Here is a 22821-nt window from a genome sequence, read left to right as displayed (position 1 = left end):
GGGTCTCTTCTGTCGGCAGCTGCTTTGGTTCAGCACGCAGGAGTTATCCCATTGCTGACGCAGGCTGGCAGCTCTACCAGAAATGAATTCTGAGGTGGGATTTGTGAAACAAGTGCATAAATACTTTGGCACCAGAGCGACATGGGAGCGGAGGTGCTCAGTGTCCCTTGCCGAGGCGGCCGTGGCGGCGGCAGGCAGCGCGGGCTGGCAGCGCTCCGCGGCGCCCAGCAGAGGCCAGCACACGCGCGGCCTTCGGCAGGCCCTGCTCGCCGCGCTCGGCTGACTCCCTCCTGACCGGCCTTCCCCGGCTGGAAAAGTCTCTCAGCCTCCTCTGAGCCCTCGCTTGTGTTCTGCTTTGAGAGAGGTTTTCAGTGAGGAGCTCTAGCACAGCAGAAAGGCCCTGCTAGAGCAGGGACAGGCTTCCACAGGCCCGGACATCGCCCGGTTTATCCAGTTGTGTGCCCAGAAGCGTCCCCTTCCCTTGGAGCAGCCAGCAGCTCAGTGCTCCCCAAGGCTGGGCATGGCCAGATAACGCACACAACACTTGAGAAACGCCCGATGCCAAGGAAATGAAAATGACAGGAATTGCATTGCTGGGAGGAGCAGACAATCGAAAGCAATCGGCAGTGACTGCCCTGGCCGCCTCCCTGCACCTTGCTCCTCCTTTAGGCTCATTTGCAGTTCATTTGCGGACAGCAGTGAGGGCCACACCACAGGACAGGCACGTCGCTCCTCAGAAAGGAACAGCAGATGTGTGAGGAGCCTTGAGGAGAGGCCGGGAGCCGGGAAGGAGAAGCAAGAGACAGCACCAGTACAGAAGTGAAGGGATCTCCTCACACAGCTGGAGCAAGCAGTTTGTGCAGCTCTGCAAATAGCCTTAGGAAAATATATTTTTCCCCTACGCTGTTTAAAAGGGCATGTTGTCCTTTGCTGCTTGGGAGATAAGGACATCCTCCCAAAAGAACCATTCTTTATAACTAAGAGAGACTGCCTCCCAGATACTTATTAATTACAGAAGAAAGCAGAGGTCAAAAACAGCTTGAACCATGCAGATCATGTTTTGTGATCAGGTTTTTGCAGGCAAGACCGGGGCAAAGCCAAGTCAGCATGGAAGATGTGTCTCCTAGGACCAACAATGGCTTGGTTTGGCCAGAATGGCCGAGTGTAACACGGGTAGGAGGCCTTCCAGCTCACAGTCAGCCCTGCAGAGGGAGGACACATTGACTGATGATGCCAAGAATATTGTTTAGGTTTTGGAGAGGATGTTGTTGCAAACCCGTCTCCCAGTCTCACCACTGGCTGCTTATTTTCGTTCTGAGTTGCAGTAATATGTCTGAGACGTTACCAGTGACTGGGTCTAGCAGTTCTGCGGGCATTACACAGAACCCCACCCAGCCTGAAGGACCTAGACTTCAGCAGCTTTGCAGCAGAAATATTGGCTCTGTATCTGTGTGGGCATAGGTCACATATCCATCACGGTAGGACCTTCTCCATCTCCAGCTGAAACAAATCTTAGCATTTTATAGGCAGGAGAAAATGCAAAGGTCACAGAAAGGATGGAGATCTCTCATGTATGCAACTCTGCAAGCTTCAAGTGGGACTCTTGCATCCTGCAGTGAAGAGCATGAGCCTGCAGTGCCCTACACAGCAAACCCCAATCAAGGTAGCAGTAGCTTTTTTCTCTGGCTGTAAACAAGCATCTTGCATCCTCCAGTGAAGAGCATGAGCCTGCAGTGCCCAGACAGCAAACCCCAATCAAGGTAGCAGTAGCTTTTTTCTCTGGCTGTAAACAAGCATGGGAGCATCAGAACCCTAAGGAACAGCAAAAGTGAAAGTGAAAAATCTGGGAGAAAATCCACCAGAAGCTCAAGGAGCCGAAGCAGAGCCTGTACAGACAAGCTCATCTAGAGTCAGGAGTCAGTTGTGTCTCTCAGTCTTAAAGGGACAAATTCCAGAGAAAAGCACCTTGGGAAGAGCCTGTGTAGCCTGACTGTCTCAAAGCATGGCCTGTGCAAGGAATCAGCAGCAGTTTGTTGAACTAATGGTTAGAAGCCTATTGGTGTGAGATCTAACAGAGAGGGGTGGTGTAAGACACAATGAAATTGTTCCTGTAGATGTATTCTGCATGAATATGCAGAAACCCAGTTCCTGGCTGGAATAACCACTATTATTCCCTGTGTCCTTCCCTAAATGTGCTCATCCCTCATCCCAGAGCTACACAGACAGGGAGGGCCAGTGCAATCACCCATTGCCTCAGCACTGCGTTTGTAGGTGGTGGCACCCAGGCCAATGTGCTGACACCAGGCGTCTCTGACCACGGTGCCTGGCACAGAAACTGGAGACAGGAGGCTCACCAACCTCTGAGCAGACCATGGCAGGAGACATCACAGTGTTACCTGCACCTATCCTGAGGACAGCTTGCTGAGACACGACAGTATTTGGTTATCATCTTGCTAGTGCAAACCAGAGAGAGAAAATGAGCACGGCGTGGCACATTACGGACCTTACCCAATCGTTCTGGAGGGCTATGGTGATGGGCAAAACCTATCTGGAAATAGGCTGCTTCTCTGCTCCTGCAAGAAGGATATCTGCAAATTTGGTCTATTTCCCTCATTTAAAAGCCTACCTCAGCAGCACTGCTTGTGCCACTCTATGCTGAAAAGATTGCAGCTGATGCTCCTTGAAGATGGCAGCAATCCTGAGCCACTGTTAGCAGCAGAACCACTGGCAGGTGGGCTTCAGCCTTGTGTACAAAGTGGGGCTGATAAGTGTGCTGCTGGCTGGTGTGGGGTAAGGTGCAGAGACTGCCTGTATGGACTGGCTTGGTATTTCCAATAAATCAGACTCAGAAGTACTCATCTACTCCTGTCTGACCTTTCAGGTTTCATCTGTTTCAATGCATGAGACAGTGCAGCAGCCTTTTGTGGAGCCATGACTGATGGGCAAGGGGAAAGAATGCAGGCTGCAGCTACATGACTTAGCAGGGTACCTTGGAGCAAGAGTCCTGCTAGGTCCTGCTTCTCCTGTGCACTCCTAGCCATGATGCTCCTTCCCAGCTGCACGGCTGGACAAACTGAAGTCTCCACCAGCCAGCAAGGCCTGTGACAGAGGAGCATGTGGAGTTATAGCCACCAGCGGGAGGGAGCCGAGAGGGTCAGCAGGGAAGAGACCTGTGATACTACATGGCATGTCACACTCTTTAGCCAGGTGAAGCCCTGCAGCAAAGAGGGACCCATCCTCCCCAGGGACCTCATCACCCCACAAACTATTGCTCCTCAGCCTGCCCAGCCTGCGTGCATGGGCTCCCCTTCTAAAAGTGGGGTTCTGGTTCCTGGCCCTGGGTTGGACTCCAGCACACGCAGGACTGTTTTCTGGAACACAAGTTCTCCCATCCTGCTGCCTGTGTCTTCACTGCATCACACCAGGCCTTAGGAGTGACTTAAATCCTATTTTGAAAACAAAGAGTTAAACATTTTCAATCTTTATTTTACAAAAATAAACCAGTTTTGCCCTGACACTCTGTGGCCCCCAACCTTCCCCTCCACCCCTGCTCCCTTTCCTCTTCCTGGAGGTCTGGCTGTTGCGTGCCACAGTCAGCTGCTCTTATGGAGGCTGCTGGTGTCGCACACTCCTGTGAGTCTCCCCAAACAAAGACCAGAGAAGAGGGATGGTGCCCTTTTGTGACTGCCCCTTCCTCCCAGAATCCAAGCTGGAAACTGTCCAAAGATGCCTCATGGTGGCTCTGCCATTTCTGCACAGGGAGCAAGTCTTAGGCAAATCACTCAGAGTACATACTTTAAGAAGGAATGTCCGTCTGTCCAATTCCTTCCCTTGGATGGGAAAGCAAGCCCCACAAAGTTACTTCTTGCCATTGGTGGAGCTGGCAGGCTGCTGTCCTGCTGGCTGGCTCAGTGCTGGAAGCGTGGGGAGCTAATGTGGGGCTGGTGAAAAGAGTGTGTGGCATAAAGCACTTCTGGAGGCGGTGGAGGGGATGTCAGGATGGAGCAGAGCGGTTCATGGGAGCTCAGCATCGAGGTGAAGTGCTTCATTTCCTCCGTCAGCTGCTTGATCTCCCGGCGCAGGGCAGCATTCTGTCTCTCCAAGTCTTCACTCTCCTGAGGAGACAAAACCACAGGGGCTTCCTCAGCATGGGATGAGCTAGGTACATGAGGGTTGTGGTCCTTCACCTCTCTGCCCCACAGAATTTCCAGAATGATATATTTCTGGTAAATTCATCACAGAGCCACGCCTGGGCAAACCCTCCTCCCCCAGCTGGCCATGCCGGGTGTGGGTGCGATGCCGGCAGCCCCAGCCACGCTCCCCGGCCCCGGCTTACGAGAACTGACTGTGGCTTGCTCCCGCCCAGGCTTTCTCGCTCCCTCTCATGCACACACACATCTCCGGGCGCTTCCCGGGCAGCCCAGCCCCCGGGGGGGAGCACGGTGAATAACCGCCGTCTTTAACCAGAAAACCACCTGCCACAGGAAACCTGTCATGGCCCTGGAAAGAAGAGACTCACTGCTTCCTGCTAGCAGCCGAGGAAAGCAGCGGCGCGATGGGGAGGAAGGGGAGACGCTTGAGTCAGAAGAAAAGAGAAACTAAGGCCTCAGAAGAACTGAATTAATACTGGTATGAATGAGAATAACAACAAAGGGGTTAATAATGATGCCCAGCCTTGTCTCAAAATACTGAGAGCATCAAAGCCTTTGATACCTCTGCTTCTGCTGAAGTGTAGCCAGCTCCAGGCTGAAGCATTGCAGGCATCAACTGACCATGGAGCCAGCAGGCTGGGCAGGACCAGAGGATTGGAAACTCAGCTAAGAGTGCTAAAGCAAGACCCAGCATTTGGAGGCTCTGGAAAGCTGCACCACCACCTTGGCAAAGCAAACCTTCTGCTTGCCCCTCCACTGCCATGCTGATTCCAGATGGTGCCCACTCTGTGCACAGGTTGAAATGCACCCAGCAATTACAGCAGCTCTCACAGCAGGGGCTCACACAGCAAACAGCATCTCTCAAGCCTGACCAAATGGATTGGAAATCATGACTGTTGAACTCAGGAACTGATGGGAATCACCCAGAGGCCAGGAGTCCCAGCTTTCCTATGACTCATTCCTCTCAAAACACAAGCTAGAAAACCCTGGGGCAGATGGAGCTGGTGGCTCCTTTCATACCACCATAGCTCAAAAGGAGCCATGCTTTTCTGTGAAGAACCACATCAGAGAAACAAAATCCCTGATGCAGAATCGACCAAAGGCAACGAGTGCTCAGGGAATGAACCCAGGAGCAACAGGGGGTCACTGTCCACTGGAACTGAAAAAAAACTAGCAGAAATTTATCATCCATCATCTACTTGCCTCCCTGCATTTTTTCATCTGCCTGTCGGAATCCAAACTGGACTTAGCCCCACTGCCTCATCCCAATGGGAAGGCAAGTGCTATCAATGGTAGCTGAGCAACAGTAATCTCATAAGCAAGTGCTCTAAGAAAAGCAGCCCAATCCTGTGTGGTGCACAGGTAGGCAGGATTTTCCTGGAGGAAGCTCAGAGCCCATACCTACCTCTAGGATTACTGTAGAGAGAGCACTGACCCCCTGGAAAGGGTATTTTCTCACCTTTCTCAGATACAGCTGCTCAGAGCCATTGCTGCTGGCTGATGTAATGCAATCAGCCTACAGCCATGTCAGCTCCAGAAGGTTCATCAGCTATGGAGAAAAGAGTAAAATCTCTCCCTTAAACCTAGCTCCAACCATGGCCTAAGGGCACTATGTAAGGAGGAAGGGTTAGAACTGGATTCTCAATAATTATTTCCAGTAACGGAAATATGGAGACTGCTAAATCAAAGGATGTTTTTTCAAACATGACCTCAGCTACCACTTTTCAAAAAACAGTCAAGCCCAGCACAGGGATAAAGATGGTTTCTGCCCCTGCAAGCTGCATGTTCTTCATCCTTCTCATGAGTGGCCCAAAATACATGGGAAACACTTATCAATGTGCAAAATAGAGAGCATCCCAGCCCTTATACTCCAACACTGACCACATATTTCTGCCCAAAAACACACAGCCAGAAGTGACCATCCCTCCTGAAAGTCAGATATCTAATTCTTCACACTGGGAAGAGCTGTTGGACTTTTCTGTGGCCACAGTGGCACAGAAAAGTATCCTTGTATGCTGCTGCACCTTTGCATAAGTAGTGGCATGAATCTCAAACCTGGGGAGAGCCAAGCTACATGAGACTATGCTTTCAAAGAGCTCAGTCAGAAGAGGTTGGGAAAGGAAATCACTAATGAAAGACTGAGAGAGAGAGAGAGATAAAGATGGATTCAAAACTAGCTGCAAAACTAAACACTTCAGTGGCAGCCATCCTGGGCTGTGTGCTCTCACTGCAAGTGCTGACTCCTGCATCCTGCCCTGGCCTCACTTCTCCTGTCCTGCCTCCACTGAGCATGTCTGCTCCAAGTCCCAGGGGAAAAGCACAGTTGGTTCATATGAGTCCTCAGCACCAGGGATGAGAAAGGGTGGAAGTGCTCACCAAGTGCAGTGTGTCTGCTTTCTGGGTCTGCCTCAGGCGGCTCTTCTGGGCAGCAATGCGATTCTTCTCCCTCCTTTGGACTTTCCTCATGTCATCAGAAGAGTCCTAGGGAAAAAAGGCATGGAAATAACTGGGTAATTCTCTCCCTCGCCCTCCTCCTGCAGGGCAGTAGTTGGGAAAGGGACATAGCAGATAACATTGTTGAAGCACAGGACACACACTCCACACCAGTATAAAGCTGTAGCCCAGGGGATGTGTGATGCTTTTAGTACCCCTATTTCTAGGAGGGGCACATCTGACATCCTTGGGGATCCCAGCACAGGTGGGAAATGACCACTCTTTCTTCACCAACACACTGGCCTGGGATATAGTTTGATGGACCAGAGTAAGGAGCTCCCTCTGGAAAAAAGACAATTTGAATTCTTCTACAGAAAAACCGTTTCCTTTCCTGTCTCTCTGCAGGGCAATGGCACTGCAGACATTCCAGCTTCCTTGGATATACCATTTTTCCAGATAGTCAGCCTGTGTTTTCCTCTTTTCACCCCTGTTAGTCCCTCCCTTCTCCATCACCCTCTGTATCAGGCTTTATTTATTGCAGACCCTCACAACACAATATGAACCCTGCTTTGTTTAACTAGACAGACTCTGAGCTTTTTTTTTAACACAGATCTTATCTGCTCCACCTCTCTCATCTCCATCCTTGCTCTTTTCTGGAGTCCCTGCTAGCAATGCCTGTAGTGCTGACTGCAACAGTCCCAAGCCCGTCAGGCAGGGGACAGCAGAGGTCTCCAGGCTTCAGATCATGAGCTTCATGCATGAGCCATTCTCTGCTGAGATCTGGTCCTTCTGCTGCCTTCTGACAGTTGAAACTGTCACACAGACTTTCATCTTCTATTTTCATATTGCACTGCCCCTCTTGCGGACTCCTTAACATTCACATCACCACTTCTCCACAAGACTACAAAACTCAGCCACAAAAGTTATCTTCCCAGCCCATTTATCTGTCCACATCCTCTCCCCCCTCCCCCAAACCCAATACATTTTTCTTTGAACCTAACCGTTTTATCCTTGCCTTCAATACCCTGAAAATGTCTCAGATACAGCAGCTCCCATATCCTGCATCAAGTCCAGTCCCTATCCTTTGGAAAACCTTGTGCTTTATCCCTGTCTTTTCCAGGATGAAAGCCAAGATGCATTCCCATCCTTGTTTGGAAGCCAAAATCATCTGCCTTGATGAACCCCAAGATTTCTGAGCAAAGTCTCAGGCACTTGCTCTTGTTGCCAGCCCTAGAAAAATGGCAAATGACAGATAAAATAAAGTTTTGCCAGAAAAGGCAGTGAGAATACCTCAGACTTGGGTCTGTATCTGCCAGCAAAAGATTTACCATTAATGTACGCCATGCAACAAAACAAAATCCCTCTGTGAAGCATCACTGACATGAAACACTGCTGAGGCTGAACATTAAAGAAAGCAGATCCAAAGTAGCAGGGCTTTTCTGGGTCCCCAGTGCTGTCCACTGAAGCAGGAAGCAGGCAGGTTGCCCCTGAGCAGCACCTGGAGGTGCCTGCTCAGGCTCCTCGCCAGAACACCAAGTCACACCAAAACTTCCTGCCTGCCTGGCATGTATCACAGGATCCACCATGCCTGGGGGTCCTGGGCCCCCAGCTGCCCCTGGTATAGCCCCAGGAAACCAGATCATCTCTCTCTGCCCATACCCAACTCAGTGGCTGGAGCTTCTGCCAGGGCCCTTGGCTGAGCCCTGCATGTCTCTCCCCACAGCCATTCTTAGAAAGCTCTGCCATATTGCACTGTGAAAACACAGACAGTGGGTGCCACTCTACTTCCTGCCCACCTGTGGCCCACCCTGAAATAGCTGGGGAGAGCTGGGAAAGAGCCCCTGCTTTACCTGCTTGCTGGGAGGGGGAGACTGGCTGAAGCTGCTGGAATCACTGCTGTCAGAGCTGTGGGGCATGGCTGCTGTTCCTGGCTCCCAGGGTCTCTTCAGCTTCCTTTGTGCTCTTGGTGTTCCTTTCTGTCTTGCTTCTCTGCCTCTCCTCTGTCCTGCTCTGTCACCTCTGATGTGGCCCTTGGCTTCCTACTCTCACCTGTCCCAGAAGCTCTCTGTCCCCCTGCCCAGCACTCCGACACTTTCGCTGCCTCTCCTCTCAGAGCCTCTGCACCTTCCCTTTAGGTCTCAGCCTCCTGTGGTTTCTCAGAACCTCAGGGATGTAAGCTGAAAGTCACGTGGCCGGAAACTTTAAGGCAAAGAAGTAAAGTTACAGAAGAAAAATTTTTTTAAAACCAATTGAAAAAAAAAAAAAAAGAAGAAGAAAAAAAAAAGCACATCTGGGAAAAACGAGCTTCAAAATAGCCTGAAAAACCCCCGAAAAACACCTTTAGGCAGTTGAAAAACAACGTGATGGGTTTTCTCTGAGACAAACAGCAGAGATGGAAAGGAAGAAAAGCCCCAGCTCTGGCTGTGAAACTTGGACCCTCAAAGGAGGGCTGTGCGGAGGAGGTGACACTGGGAGCCCCAGAAATTCCAGGGGTACTGTGTCCTATGCCAACCCTATGCAGGCACGGTGTCAGTCCAGCCCCAGGCAACCTCAGTCACCCCAGCACAGCTGAGGAAATTCTCAAGCAGCCACAGATCTCCCCACAACCCACCCACCCCCTCCTGCCGCCCCCGACACCACTGACGCGGGTCCCGGGGAGGGGACGGGACATAAACACTGCTCCTGCAGGTGGTTCACGTGGGCACGATGTAGCACCAGTCCCATTTAAGAAGAAACGCTCAGGATCATAGAACATTTGGACTGGGTTGGGTAGGACTAGTATTTTCTATAAAGCAAAGCTATTTAGCACGTTAAAACATTCATTCGTATGTCATCACTGGCCATAAGAGAATAACAGCCCTGGCAGACAAAGTGCTGTAAATATACAAATCTATGGATCAGCCCATGCAGACAGGAGCAAGGAGAAGCTGCTTTGGATCCCCTTCTTTGTCAAACAGTCTGTGCTCTCTGGGACTACTTCTACCCTCAGTACGAGCCTCAGAAGTCTAAAGATGTGCAGTCAGCCCCTAGGACAGCAGTGCTCAGAGGTACCCTCAGAGTACCCCATGCTAGTGGCTCTGGAGGTGACAGTGCAGGAGTAGGAAGTGCCAAAGCAGGGACCATTTGCTTTCTGCACTGCTCGTGTCACCAGATCCAGCAGGGTGAGCCAGGGCCACATGCCAGCAGGCTCTCCATCCACAGACAGAAGCACACGACTTCGGAGCTGCTAAGTTCTTGCATGTGCAATAAGGAGCAGATCTAGAAACAGGCATGAACCCATCTACAATAACCCACTACTGTGGAAAACAGCACCTCTCAGTTCCCAGCTTACTGTTTTTTTGTTGTCTGTGAGTCTTTTAGTTCAGTTTCTCCTGCTCCAGGCAGGAACTCAAGCAAGTCTCAGCAGCAGGACATAGGTAAGGGCACTTGAGATGCAGTCATCATTTGGGAAAGAGTATTGGAAATAATTTCTCTATTGCAGCACAGAATACACACTTCCAGAGAAGCATGTGCTTGGATGACAGTGCAGACTTGCATGGGCACTGCTAGCATTTCTTCCCATCCTTGCCAGTCATGGAGCCAACAAAGGAGAAAACATGGCCAAAACCAAGATCTGCTGCAGGCTGGGTGGCCCAGGGAAATCTCCTGATTTAGCTCCAATAGTGAAACTACTCCGTTTGATCCATTTCCCTTTTTAGGAACATCCTGTGGCACTGGTGTTCTACTCTTATCCCCTTTATCTGAACATTTCACAGCACTGAGTGTATTTTTCCTCCTGGTCTGCTGTATGGAAATGCTAGGATCCACCACACTTTTTAACATGGCTGCAAGGGTTTGCTTGGCATGACCCACACTGAGGGACCCAATTTCCTGGAAGCACAGCCTCCCTGTGGCACACAGGGCTCTTCTGGTGCAGCTGGCTCCAGAAATGGAGTAGCCAAAGGGATCAGTGAGGTGAGAGGTGCTGAGTTCAGGCCTCCCAAGGCAGTAGCTAGCAGCACAACCCTTGAAGGATCCATTAGCTCGCTGCATCACTACACTTCCTCTGAACTCTGCAACCCTGTGCAGCACTTCTTTTCCAGGAAGCACACTGCTGGATTCCCACTCTCCCGAGGAAACCACACTCTTCTGCTGGTGAGCAGGTCGCAGAGACTGCCTGGCCTGTCCTGCTCTGCAGGCTGCTGGATGGAGGGAGCTCCTTCCTCAGAGAAAAACATCCTTGTTCCGTTACTCAACAAATTAGCTGAACTCCTTCCTTTTGAACCTAGCAGGGCCAGCGTCTGGGAGGCAGCTGGGAAGGTGGTGGGGCTGTTGGCAGAAGGTAGTGAGGGACGCTGAGTGTCCTGGCAGGAGCTGGACAGTCAGTGCAAAACTGTCCACAATGTGGCTATGGCAAAGGCTGTTCTTTGATCCACAGGAGGAAGGCTTTGAGTGCACCTTGATTTGCCCTGATCTGGGCTTTTTTTAACAGCTGATGAAGATACCTCAGGAGAGAGCAACAGCATGGGAGAGGGTCTGTACACTTGGTCTTTCTGAGCAGGAATAAGAGAGCATCCCTTTCTTTGCCTTGTCCAAACACACTCTTTTCTCTTGAACTGGCCATGATGTTAATGAACTCTTGCCACTTATGAGCAATAAGTAAGTGAGACAAGTGTCTCCTGGTGGGAAGAGGAGGAGAACCTTCACAATGCTTCTCTGGGTTGGGCTGGACCCATGTTGTCTCCTCACATGCAGAGAGAGCCCCCTGCCATTTCTCTGGTCAGAGATGTGATCCCCCAGCCCAGAGCAGCAGAAACCACCAGTATGGCTCCACCAGCATCTGCTCACAGCTTTGTGGAACTGACCTGGGCACCTGCTGCAGGCACAACATGGGAAGCTGATTTCCTACTGCCCCTGCCCAGGCTGTCTGCCTCTATGAGGGGGAGCTTCAGGAGTCAGTCTCCTAATGTCTGTGTGTGACTTAGGTGACTAAATTTACACTGTGAATAACATTCCCTGACTTTCTCTCTGGGATCATTAATTTTCTTTGATCTTAATCACAGTACCTGTGAAATCACTGTCAGTGGCACTGGAAAAACTCACCGATGTTAGGCAACTGCCATACCAGCAGCTTGATGGGAGAAAGGATGGTTCCAGAGGTTTTTAGGGGAAGGACACGTCCAACCTTGTACTTGTCCCTTGTAAATTACAGCAGGCAGTGCTGAAGGGAGTCTCGTTCTCCCAGGAAGAGTGGCTGCAGGGACTCAGGAGCCTGGGCTCAGTGTGATCTTGACTGCGGAGAAATGGTTTGAAAGCAGCAAAGGCAGTTCAGCAAGAACAAATGCAAATGTAAAGTGAAGCGAGCTATAGGTAGAAGATCTGGGGAATAACCCATGGGGCAGCAGAATAGGAGGCAAAAATCCAGGGGTTTCAGAGCACTGAAAACTGAAGCTTTGCCAGCAGCAAAGGGGTCAGGTATTGACTTGGAGTTCTGGGCAGGGCAGAGGAGATTATTGCCTTGTGCTGCCTGTGCAGGACCCTTTCAGAGTCCCACACCAAGTGGAGTAGTCTGGAAGAAAACACAAAGGATAAACACACAAAAATATTGCCCTTAGAGAAAGGAGTGAAAAAGTTGTACCCATTTAGCCTAGAAGAGAGAAGTCTTGGGGGTGGGAAGTGGGTGGTGAGGAAGGAACAGTCTTTCATATGTTGTAATGGAAAGGGTAGTCAGCTGGTTTCTGTGCTGCCAAAGCAGGGTAAGAAGCAACAGGCTCCAAATGCAGCAGGAAAGGTGGAGGTCTGATATTCAAAGCAAGATGAGGTTAGGAAGACCTTGGAATGGACAATTCAGGAAAGTTATTCAAGCCCCTTTATATGAAGCATCTGGGAAGAAACCTCTCTCAAGAGAAATCCAAGTTGAATCCTGCCTCTGTGGGATGGATTATGTTATGAGTTATATTCGCAGGGTTTAAATAAGGAAAAAGAAGAAAAAAAAAAGAAAAAAGGGGAGGGAAAAAAGGTGTGCTAGTAGGATTGATTCGTCAGAACCAAGAGAGCACATGGGGTATTTTTCAACCAGCTTTGCTTCAAAGCCTCTTTCCCTATGTCCCCCCTGTGCAACCAGCTTCCTCAGCACAGGTGAGTGCTGGGGTTTGCTTGTAAACCTGCTGCTCCAGAGCTCTTGCCTGCAGCAGGCTTATGACAGCAACATTCAAAACAGCATCTCAGCCCATCCGCCTCACTCATCTCGTTTGCACGGCCATTCAGTGCATAGTGCTATTTAAAAATCCAGCCTAGAGCAGTTACCAACTTCAGCCTCCTGTAAACCACCGAGGTTGTTTCTGCTTCACATGTAGCATTTTATGCAAATAATGTCTTACAATATTTGGACAATTGCAATGACTTCTTTATAATTCCTTGCATGAGTTTGAAGACTCTTGCAGAAATCAGTGCTGAGAATGGCTGTGTTGAACAAAGTCCCTGCTCTCTACCAGATGCTTCTGCCATGTCCTGCTCTGCCAGCACCTGTTGTCGTGTCTGCAACGTGTGCAGCTTCCCCAGTCTCTGTCACCAGGGCTATTTAATCTTGACTGAGCTGAGTGTGAGAGTGAGGTTGTGCCAGGAGAGCTGAAGCATAGTACCACCAGATTCATCCCACTTGGCACAGAGCAAACACCAACACTTTCAGTCCTTACTGGGTGCAACCAGCCAAAGTACAGGAAACAGGTACTTTACACCCAGAATGTCTGATAAATGACAAGAGCTGCAAGTCAAGCATTCAAAATTATGGAAATCCCATCATTAAATCCCTAAAGCACACTGCATTTATGCCCTCATGCTGTGTAACATGGTGTGCTCTGTAGCTGCACGATCCACTAGGGTTTACTCCCTGGGATGGCCGTGTTACCTTCACATGTTACCATGTTGTCCTGCAGTCAGCGTGCTCCAACATCCTGCTTTTCCATTTCTTCACAGACTCTTTCTAATGCTCGGCACTTCAGCACTGAGTGAGTGCTTCAGGGGTACTAATGAAGCTGTTTTCTCAGGCACCTTTTCAGGTCCAGAGCTGAGGATGAAGAGATGGAGTTATACCTATTTAGCAGGTGCAAAATAAGAGACAAAGAAGATTTAGGTCGTAAGTACTCATTCATTTTGGATACACATTTTAAACCAACTAGGATCTAAATTTTTTCATGGTTTTGGCACTATACAGCACTTAGTTTAGTCAAACCCCAGATCCTGATGTCTGTGACTGCATCTGCAAATCTTTAGCACTTCTGTAAAGCAGCTTGGGAAATGAGGAAGACGCGGCTGCTCCTGTGAAAGCTCTTGCTCATGTGGCTCACCAACTCACAGAATAACTTCAAGACAGGGGTAGACACAGACCAAGCTCTCCAGGGAGGCATCAGCTGTCTACCCAGGAGAACCACCTTTCTCTCTGCAATCTCCTGCTTCACCAACTTGACAGGAGTTTCCCAGCCTTGCTAAGAAAGGAGACAGCCTAGCTGTCCAGCATATTGCTCCCTCCCGCCAAGGTCCAGCCTGGGTGCTGAAGAGGTGTGAATCCAGGGCAAAATGCAGGAAGTAGTCATATGTACAAGACAGCTGAAGCTAGGCTGCCCAGGCAAACCCATTTCTGGAAATTCCTAGGTCTTTGGTACTTGGCTTTGCCACTTTTATGTGTTTTTTTTTTTTTGACTGTCATTAGTAATGCTGCTTTTTTTTTTTTTTTTTTGATCCATATTTTAAAAGAAAGAAACTGTAGCAAGAAAATGCCAAATGTGCTAGCTTTCCAGATATGGACACCAAACTCCAGGTAGGTGAGTCCATCTGACCCCACTGGAGAGGAAGAGCAAGCTCAGGAAGAGCTGAAGGGTTGACAGGAGGTTGGCAAGGTCAGACCTCCTGCACATGGGGGGTTTCAGTCTCAAGGCATCTATTATTAGATTTTACCCCAGGCTGTTTTGAAGGGATGAACCACATTCTCCTTCTCCTGTCCTGTACAGATCAACTGGTTGTGTATTTAGTTGAGCAACCTCTAATCTGTTCCTGGCAAGGACTTAGTAGCTCATAAGCAAGTACTCAGATGTACACTTACAAGAGTCTCCAGGTTAGCAGATCTCAAACCCTGGCAGAGTACATCCATTCAAGGCCAAACTTCCTCTCACTGCTGTCTTCACAGGCCTTGTCTACCTTCTGGGATCAGTCAGAAATGAACCAGGTCACCCAGCTGCGCTCGGGACACTGAAAAGGTTCAGCTACCAGACGCCCCCCAGTCAGCCAGGGTTTCTTTGCTTCCGCTGCCCGGGCTGAGCCCACCAGCTGAACTATCCAAGCGCATGGACGTGCTGTGCGGAGGGCGCAGATGTGTCTGACGGTTTGACTCATCTCGGTGGCAGTCTCGTTCGGTGATGGTGGGGAAGGCCCGAAGAGGAAGGGCAGTGACCCGTTTAACCAGAAGGGCTGATCCACCCAGGGGTAGACTTACTGGTGATGGCAAGGGGCCGTGGCCCCAGCTTCCTTTGTGCTTCCCAGTGTGTGCATTTCCAGGCGATACAAGAGCGGGGGAGGCACATGTGGCTGTTCAGCCACAGGACTCAACCTTGGCACTCTGCTACTGCTGCAGTGAATCCAACTGCATCAACCAAGCAGCAGACATTGTACTCCCAGGGCATGAACAATGCCTGATGGAGGATTTGATGTTCACAGGGCTTTGGTTGAAGCCATGATCCATGGATGCTGTTTCTTAAATTAATATATGATTCTTGAGTGCATTACATTGCTGCATCATGACTCCATTCAGAGGAAAATATATTTCAACACCACCCATCACCACAAAAGATGTTCAAGACTCCCAAGGATTGAGTAGAGCTTATTTAGGGCATGTTCTTGCAGATAGACTCTGAGACACCCACCTCAGCAGGAGATGGCTGTGAACAACACTCATGCTAGTACTGTACTTTCACCCCAATGGGATCTGCTTCACTTTTGGGTTACGGGGTGTGTGCACTGGTTTTCCTTTCTCTCCACTCCATTTGGTAGGAACAAGAGTTTCCCAAATCCTTCATCTCATGCAGCCTGATTGGAGGAGGCGTGCAGCACAAGCAGCACGCTGACAGGCTCATGTGCAGTGAGCCTGTGCCCTGGCATGTGTGGTGTTTGTACAAGAGGTGCTGGAGCCCCACACGTCAGAGGCAGTGTGGGGCAGGACAGGCAGCCTGGGGCAGAGTGGCTGTGCAGGAGGGGACAGGGGAGCTGTGCAGAAGGTACACCTGGTGCCTGTGCAAGTAGAGCTGAATGGCAGAACCACACTGGCAGAGTTACCAAAATACACAAATGGGTATAAGCCCCATTGGCCTGGACAGTGCACACATGGCACACCCTGGCACACACAGCTCTCGCCTGCTGCCAGCTGTCTGGGAGACAACCCAGAGTCCCAGAGCAGGTTGCTGAGGGGGCAGCAGCAGGGCTGAGTCTCTGACCCAAACCTGGTCCACCCCCCTGAGCCCCCAGCCAGGGCTCTTCAATGCCTTTTTGAGAGAAACACAAGGAAGGAGGCCCACGGTCAAACGCCCAAACACCAAGGGAGGACTTGCTTAGTGCTGGCTGTTTCAGAAGGTTGGTAAAGTCCCACAAGTTTCCCCTGGGGGCTCAGAGCAGCAGATGGAGGGAGGGAGAGGGAGCAGTTTCAGATGATCACCAATCCTGTGCTTTCCACCCTTGCATTTTGGTACCCTGCCAAGAGAGAGGTGCTCTGTAATCAGCCTCCCAGGACATGGCTACTTTTCCTACAGCTTTGTATGTGGCTGCCAACACCAGTGCCCAGATACAGGTGACCTGCAGCCTCCCATGGCACCTCATCCCTCATGGTGCTTCAGAGACAGGATGAGGGAGACATGCTACACCCTAAGCCATGCCAGCAGTGATGGTGCAAGGCTCTGATTTGAAGACTTGGTCTCCTGGTGTCATGAATAATGCCAAAAATGGTTTCAAAGAAGGGACAGGAAAATAGAAACTCCTTGCCACCATTCTTTACCTGAACCTCAGTGTAGATGTCCAAGAATCATACCATCTTTAATCTTATTTAAGCCAAAGTTTTTTACTTTAGTTTTGGGTATCCTTGTTTTTCATATCAATACCTGATCCTTTGTGAGCCATCTGAAACTGTTGGCCAGCAGGGCATCTTGTCCACCTGCACAAACCAGTTTGCTGGCTCTGTGAGAAGTGTGTCAGTTTACCAGTTTGAAATGAGTTGTCTTTCCATTTCTTTGAACATCTTGTGAGGGGGTGAGCAGAGCAACAGACTTATCTCTAAGCCAGGAATTGCTCTGCACATCTCTATCATGCGGCATTTCACTAGTTTCCATTCTAAACTAGTGGGACTTTTAGTCCCTGCACAGGGAAATTTTCCTGCAGACCTAATTTAGGTCAGCACCCATCTTTGGATGTCTACTGATTTCATAGCAGGAAAGACAGACGCAAACACAGTAGCCCAGAGAAGCTTCCCCCCATCTACTATGGCATTACACTTATAAAGGATGGATATACTCTTCTTCATCCCATTCCTCGTGCAGACTTCCTCCTTTCCCCACTGCTGCACAGTGAGAGGAACCCACCAGGTAGCTCTGTCTTGAATTTGGAGCACAGCCTTGAACCCTTTGACATATCTAAACCACCCAGGTGCCAGCTGGCACTGAGGCACACTCCAGAGCATGGCTGGGAGAAATGCAGAGCTGCTGCTAGCCCAGCATGCAAACTCAGCTGCCAAGCAGTGTGGGACCTTGCAGCCACAGCAGATGGTTGCTGTCAGATGAAGAAATGTGCTGCTCCAAAGCCCTGCCTGAATGAGGCTCCATGTCACACAGGGTACACTGGCTTCTTGCATTGCTCCTAAAACTTGTGCACGTAATCCAGCAACCTGCAGGTTTTCAACAGACAGCGGAACAGGTGCCTACATCCACTTTGCAGACACAGAGAACACCTTGCACCTGCAGCTGAGGGGGTTTGTTTGGACCAGTGAGTCTGGCTTTGCCATCATGCTGCCCGGTCATACAGCAGTGCCAGCATGCACCAGCACCTGACTACCTTAGCCACTCATCCATTACCTGCTGTCTGGAGTGAGACAGTGAATCAGGTCACTGCCTCCAGGGAAGGTCTGCACAGAAGAAAAGGGATGCCTCACTTGGCAAACACCTGCAAAATGCAGCAGTGACTCTGCTTGGCACCCACGGAGTTTGCCTCTGTCACAGAAGTCAGTAGCCCACTTACTGAGAGGCACCTGCCAATACCCCCACGTTAGCTGTAGTGCAAACCCCCTCCTGCTGCCTGTCTGATCACCGAGAGTTCAGCACCACCTTGAGATGAGCTGTCAGTAGCCACTTTATCCTCAGCCAGAAACTACATGTTAGCCTGCTAGTGTCTCCATTGGATCTGGGAGCCCGCAGGCCTGCAGCACAGCCTTGCTGCCCAGGTCTTTCTGACAACCCCATGACATTTCAGCACAAGCAGGTATCCAGCAAATCCAACCAGCCCAGATGATGCTGCTGGAATTGGGGCCATGGCAAAGCAGAGGCAGGAACTGCAGTGTCAGGAGTCAGGACTTCCCCTGACAGTGTCACAGATGACAACTCAGCAAGTTCATTCTGCAGAAACTAGATAACATCAGCACAAGGTGGTGGTTACTGGCAAACGATCCTGTTCCTGAAGCTTCATCTGAGACGTGACAGGCTGCTGTGAAACCCTCTTGTCAAGCAGACCAAACTCTGCTTTTGCTGAAACCCATGTGGCCTTCTGGGAGCAGCTTCATGCTGGTATTTCCTAGGAACACTAGGTTGCAATGCTGGGAGCCAGGGCTGGAAAAGTCCATCACCTTGATAACGCAGGGCCTTTTTGTCTAGCAGGTCCCTTGAACTACACAGGGATGCAGAGCTGTCAGTCTTACCTACCGTCACCCACCTCCTGCCTTAAGCAGCAAAAGCTTTTCCTTCTCCTCAGGGCCTAACCTTTTTCCAATCCCTATGGCACCCTACTTAAACTCTGCACAAGCACAGCAGGACACAGGACTGGAGAGAGGAAAGTCCTGCCTTCCTTCCTTCTTGGAAGGGACTGAAGTTCAATAAGTCGGCATTAAAGCCATCCTAGTACAACTGGGCTCACTCCCTGCCCCTGGGTAGGCTTTGCTCACAAAGAAATTTTCAGGCCAGGCAGTCATACTACTGCCTGTTCTACCAAAAATAGGTCCCTGGGCAGAAGTCTACTTGAGTTGGTTACTCCACTTAACAAACCAAGCCAAAGAAAACCCACTTTAACTCCACAGCAAGGTACCTGGAGCAGGGCTTTCACCACCAAATTAGCCCATCACTTTAGCTAATTGGGAATAACTTCTTGCTGACCCTGACAGACAAAACCAAAGGCTCAACACCATTAAGCTCTCTCATCCCACAACCACACAGTGCATCTTCAGCCTAAACTCAGCCCCAGGTGACGCATGGGCTGCAAAGCCTGGTTCTGGCCTTTGTGAGCTGCTCTGTATCTCCCTGCTAGTCTCATCACCAGCTCCTTCACCACCTTCTGCCCAAGTGTGTGGTAGGGAGCTGAAATATCTGTGCTGGGCAGGAGACCCAGCTGCATGCAGGCAGAGTCACTAAGGCTGTCACAGGTGCTGAGGCTTGGGGAAGCATTACAGGCACTGGCTGTGCCTGGAATTACAACTCGGTTGCAGTAGAGGAGTCAGCCTGAGCTGACAGGTGCTCCCAAGGGTTCTGCTCCTGGGGATTCAGAGAAAAGGCAAACTCCAGCCAATTATGTCAGGGGTGCCAGCCCTTCCTGGTGGCCCAGACCAGCAAGATCTCCTGGCTGCAGGGAAGGATCTTTTCCTCATATGGAAAGTGTTGGTGACAGAGCTGCTGACAGCAAGCTCCCTGCCCATGGAGCTGGCTACACCTCTGACAGCAGCTGCCCTGCCTGCCTCCAGCACCCACCTGGGAGATGACCCTGGCCACCCCACCAGCTGCATGGTGTGGAGAGACTCAGGCCCATAGCCAGGGACAAGTGACCCACCCAGCTCTGCCCACAGAGCGGTTTCCTGAGCCCAGCAGGAGCATGATGCCTCCATGTGAGCATGGGATGTACATGGACCCAATTCCCTTCACTTGTGCCTACCTCCCACCCTCTTGCCCCCCCCCACTTCAACTGCCAGCAACCAGTTATCACAAATAAGCAAAAAGTGTGCAAAGCCATGGGGAGCCAGGTGATACTTCCAGGCTCAGGGAAGCAGCAGTTGGTTTCTCTCATTTCTCTGTGAGCATCCTGGCAGCACAGGTTTCCCTGGCTCCAGTCCTGTGGCTGCCATGGGCCGTGCTGGTGCCAGGAGCGCTCAGCAGAGTATGGCACCCATGGTAATCAAAGCAGTTTCCGTGACTCTTGGTAAATATCAAGGCTGGGGATTTCTGGGGCTTGTTTTCCAGCAAGTTGAGTAGAAGAACCAATAAGGACGAAGACAAATTAATACCTGTTGCCCTTGGCTCAAAATGAAACAAGACAGACAGGTCACTGGCAAAGGTTAGTTAATACCACTTACCACAGAGTTAGGGAGTTACCCTCAGCTGCTGACAAGAAGGGCAGAGGAGGCAATTTTTCATAGACAAAGTGAGAACAATACTATGAAAACTGCAAAGTAATGACCTCCAAGCAGCCTCTGCTGCAAGCCAAGGGAGGGAAGGGCTGATGCCCTGTTCCCAGGACTGCACAGATACCTTGCCTGCAAGGGGATGGGGGCAGTGGGCTGGGAGAGGATGAGGAGGAAAGGAAGAGGGCCACAATGAAGCTTTGGGAGCATGATGGCCTGCTCAACCTCTTTGGGAGGAGCTGATTGCAGGAGAGAGGGGAGAAGAGCTGGCAAGACACTTCTGGGGAAACAGAGTTCTCACTGCCCATGGGCCCTGACACTTTTCGAGGATCCAGCAAAAAGGAGAGAGTCAGGCATGCAGCGTAGAGCACTCACACCAAACTACTGTATCTGGACTCCCAGCTAGTTTATCCCCCGCTGGCTCAGGCCTGGTGATTATGGGCAAAGTGGGACCTACCTTTCCTTAGGAGTGAAGAGGAAAGGGTGGCTTTGCAGAGGGAACTGGGGTAATATGTGGAGGGCACCAGAGAGCTGTTACAAGCACAGAAAAGTAATGTGGCTCACCTACCTGGGATTCACGAAAAATACGGTATCACATCACTCTGGCCTGAACTACTAGTGAGTGTGAGAAGGAGCACAAGAGTTACAAATGTGGATCTGAATGTGGATTTCATAAAACAGAAGATGGGCGTGTCCTGGAGGAGGCTTGTTGGCACCCTGGAAATTCCTGCTGGTGGTCCTGGTTGTTAAGCTGCCTCAGGTACCTCAGAAGCAGAGAGGCCTGCAGGTGAAATGGCCAGGAAGCACCACTGCTGCCAGGTGGGCTCACATGTTTAACAAGAACCATCTGATGGAACAATGACAGAAAGGTTTGAATTGAATGAGATCTTTAAAGGTCATCTGGCTTCAAGCCCCTGCCACATGAAGGGACTCCTTCCACTAGACCAGATTGCTCAAAGCCCTATCCAACCTGGCCATGAAGACTTCCAGTGACAGGGTGTTCATCACTTCCCTGGACAACCTGTTCCAGTGCCTCACTCCCCTCATTTTAAAATGTTCTTATACACAATCCAAATCCTCTTTCAGTTTAAAACTGTTGCTCCTTGTCCTATCACTACAAGCCCTGGTAAAATGTCCCTCTCCAGCTCACCCAGAGACCTCTAGGTAGGGGAAAGGTGCTCTGAGGTCCCCCAGAGCCTCCTCCCGGCTGAACAGCCCCAGCTCTCGCTGCCTTTTCTCACAGCAGAGGTGCTCCAGCCCCCTGCCCGTGGCTGCGGGCCCGCTCCGGACCCGCTCTGGGAGCTGCCCGCCGGCCCGGAGGCGCTCGGTGCTCGGGGCGCTCTCCCAGGCCGCGGGGCACAGCGGGCGCTCCGGGCCCCGCACCGGGCCGTGACCGGGCGGGAGCGGCCCCGAGAGCGGCCGGCACGGGGCTCAGGCAGAGGGACCGGCCGCTCCTGCCCGGTGCCCGCGCGCTGCCGCATCCCGCCCGCCGTCGGCCGGCTCCTGCCGCCTGTGTGCGGACACCTCGTGTGCGGGTTCGGGAGAGCCTCAGGTGGAGCAGCCAGCGAGCAGGACCAGAGCTGTGCACCAGCAGCACGGCCGTCCTCAGGGCTCCTGCGGCCAGGAACTGCGGCTGTACAAGCAGCTACAGGTACCCGCGGGAGGGATCCATGGGCGCGTGTGTGCGCCCAGCAGAACGAGGGATGCAGCTCCACGGCTGGCTGACCAAGGACATGGTGCTGGCAACAGCCCCACAACTACCGGCTGCAGCACCGCCGGCACCAAACCCTGCTCCAGAAGGACGAGACGCCTTCAGCTCTGCTCCAGTAGTGGTCCACAGGGCACCTGACACAGGGTGGGGTGGTGCGGGATGGCCAGGAGGTGGCTTCCCGGACTTTGAGAAGTGTCAGCTGACTTTTCCAAGCAAATCCACATGATCAGTCCCTGCATGAAGTGGAGCCAAGTGCAAGGACACTGCCACAGATAGAACCATTGTATTTTAGGTTTGGGAGTGTGTTCTGGCACGCAGCAACACAGGCTGTGCCTGGTATGTGCCCTCTGCTCCTGCCCATACCCAGGAGATGTCACCATAATGCACAAGCCTGTCCAGTGGACCATCTGTCCCATAGCAAAATTTTTAATTCTGAGAAGGTGGGAGCTGGGTTTTGAGAGGACAGATGCCACCAGAGTCAGATCTGAGCCATGAACTCCACAGTCCAGGCAGCAGGAAGCACAACGGCATGTAAAGGGATCACCAGCACAAGGACATCATGACAGCTCCCCTGTCTCTTTCTCATCCCTGAAATGAGTTCAGACTTCTGTATTTGGGACTGAAACACAAAGGACCAGTTAAGGATGACATGGTCTCCCTCCACCTTTCCAAGTGGCAAGCCATGCCTACCTATCTTTGGTGCATCACTGAGCTACTTCTTGCTTGACAATAGTCAGAGCTGCCTCCAAGCTTCCCAGCTTTCTAGGGTGAATTCTCCTGGCCCCCAGCTGCTAACACAATCATCAAAACAGCTCTGGGATCTGCTCCACTGTGCCACTCAGCCAGGAACACACTGGCCTGTTCAGCCCTGGCAGATGCTGCCACAGTGCTGACCCAAACAGAGCTACAGGAGGACAGCA

At 51.2% G+C, this 22821-nt stretch overlaps 1 protein-coding gene across 1 annotated transcript; it reads right to left on the bottom strand.

Moving 5' to 3' along the window:
- Positions 1-3470: 3470 nt before the first annotated feature.
- Positions 3471-19719, bottom strand: BATF (basic leucine zipper ATF-like transcription factor). Its single transcript, XM_039705522.1, has 5 exons — positions 14662-19719; positions 13471-13655; positions 8435-8783; positions 6528-6632; positions 3471-4115 (listed from the first exon to the last, which is right to left on the bottom strand). The coding sequence occupies exons 3-5, from the start codon at positions 8498-8500 to the stop codon at positions 3909-3911; spliced, it is 378 nt and encodes a 125-aa protein (XP_039561456.1). The 5' UTR covers positions 8501-8783; positions 13471-13655; positions 14662-19719; the 3' UTR covers positions 3471-3908.
- Positions 19720-22821: the final 3102 nt, after the last annotated feature.

This window comes from Passer montanus, unplaced genomic scaffold (genome assembly GCF_014805655.1).
Source record: "Passer montanus isolate IOZ18808 unplaced genomic scaffold, ASM1480565v1 scaffold18, whole genome shotgun sequence".
Lineage (NCBI taxonomy): Eukaryota > Metazoa > Chordata > Aves > Passeriformes > Passeridae > Passer > Passer montanus.
This window is presented reverse-complemented; position numbering and strand designations above follow the sequence as displayed.

Bases quoted from the DNA above. Each gene is read 5' to 3' on its own strand.
- BATF (XM_039705522.1), bottom strand. From the start codon at position 8,500: ATGCCCCACAGCTCTGACAGCAGTGATTCCAGCAGCTTCAGCCAGTCT. The intron at 6,633-8,434 runs GTAAAGCAGGGG...TTTTTTCCCTAG, and splicing joins CTCCCCCTCCCAGCAAGCAG to GACTCTTCTGATGACATGAG. The intron at 4,116-6,527 runs GTGAGCACTTCC...TTGTCTCCTCAG, and splicing joins AAGCAGACACACTGCACTTG to GAGAGTGAAGACTTGGAGAG.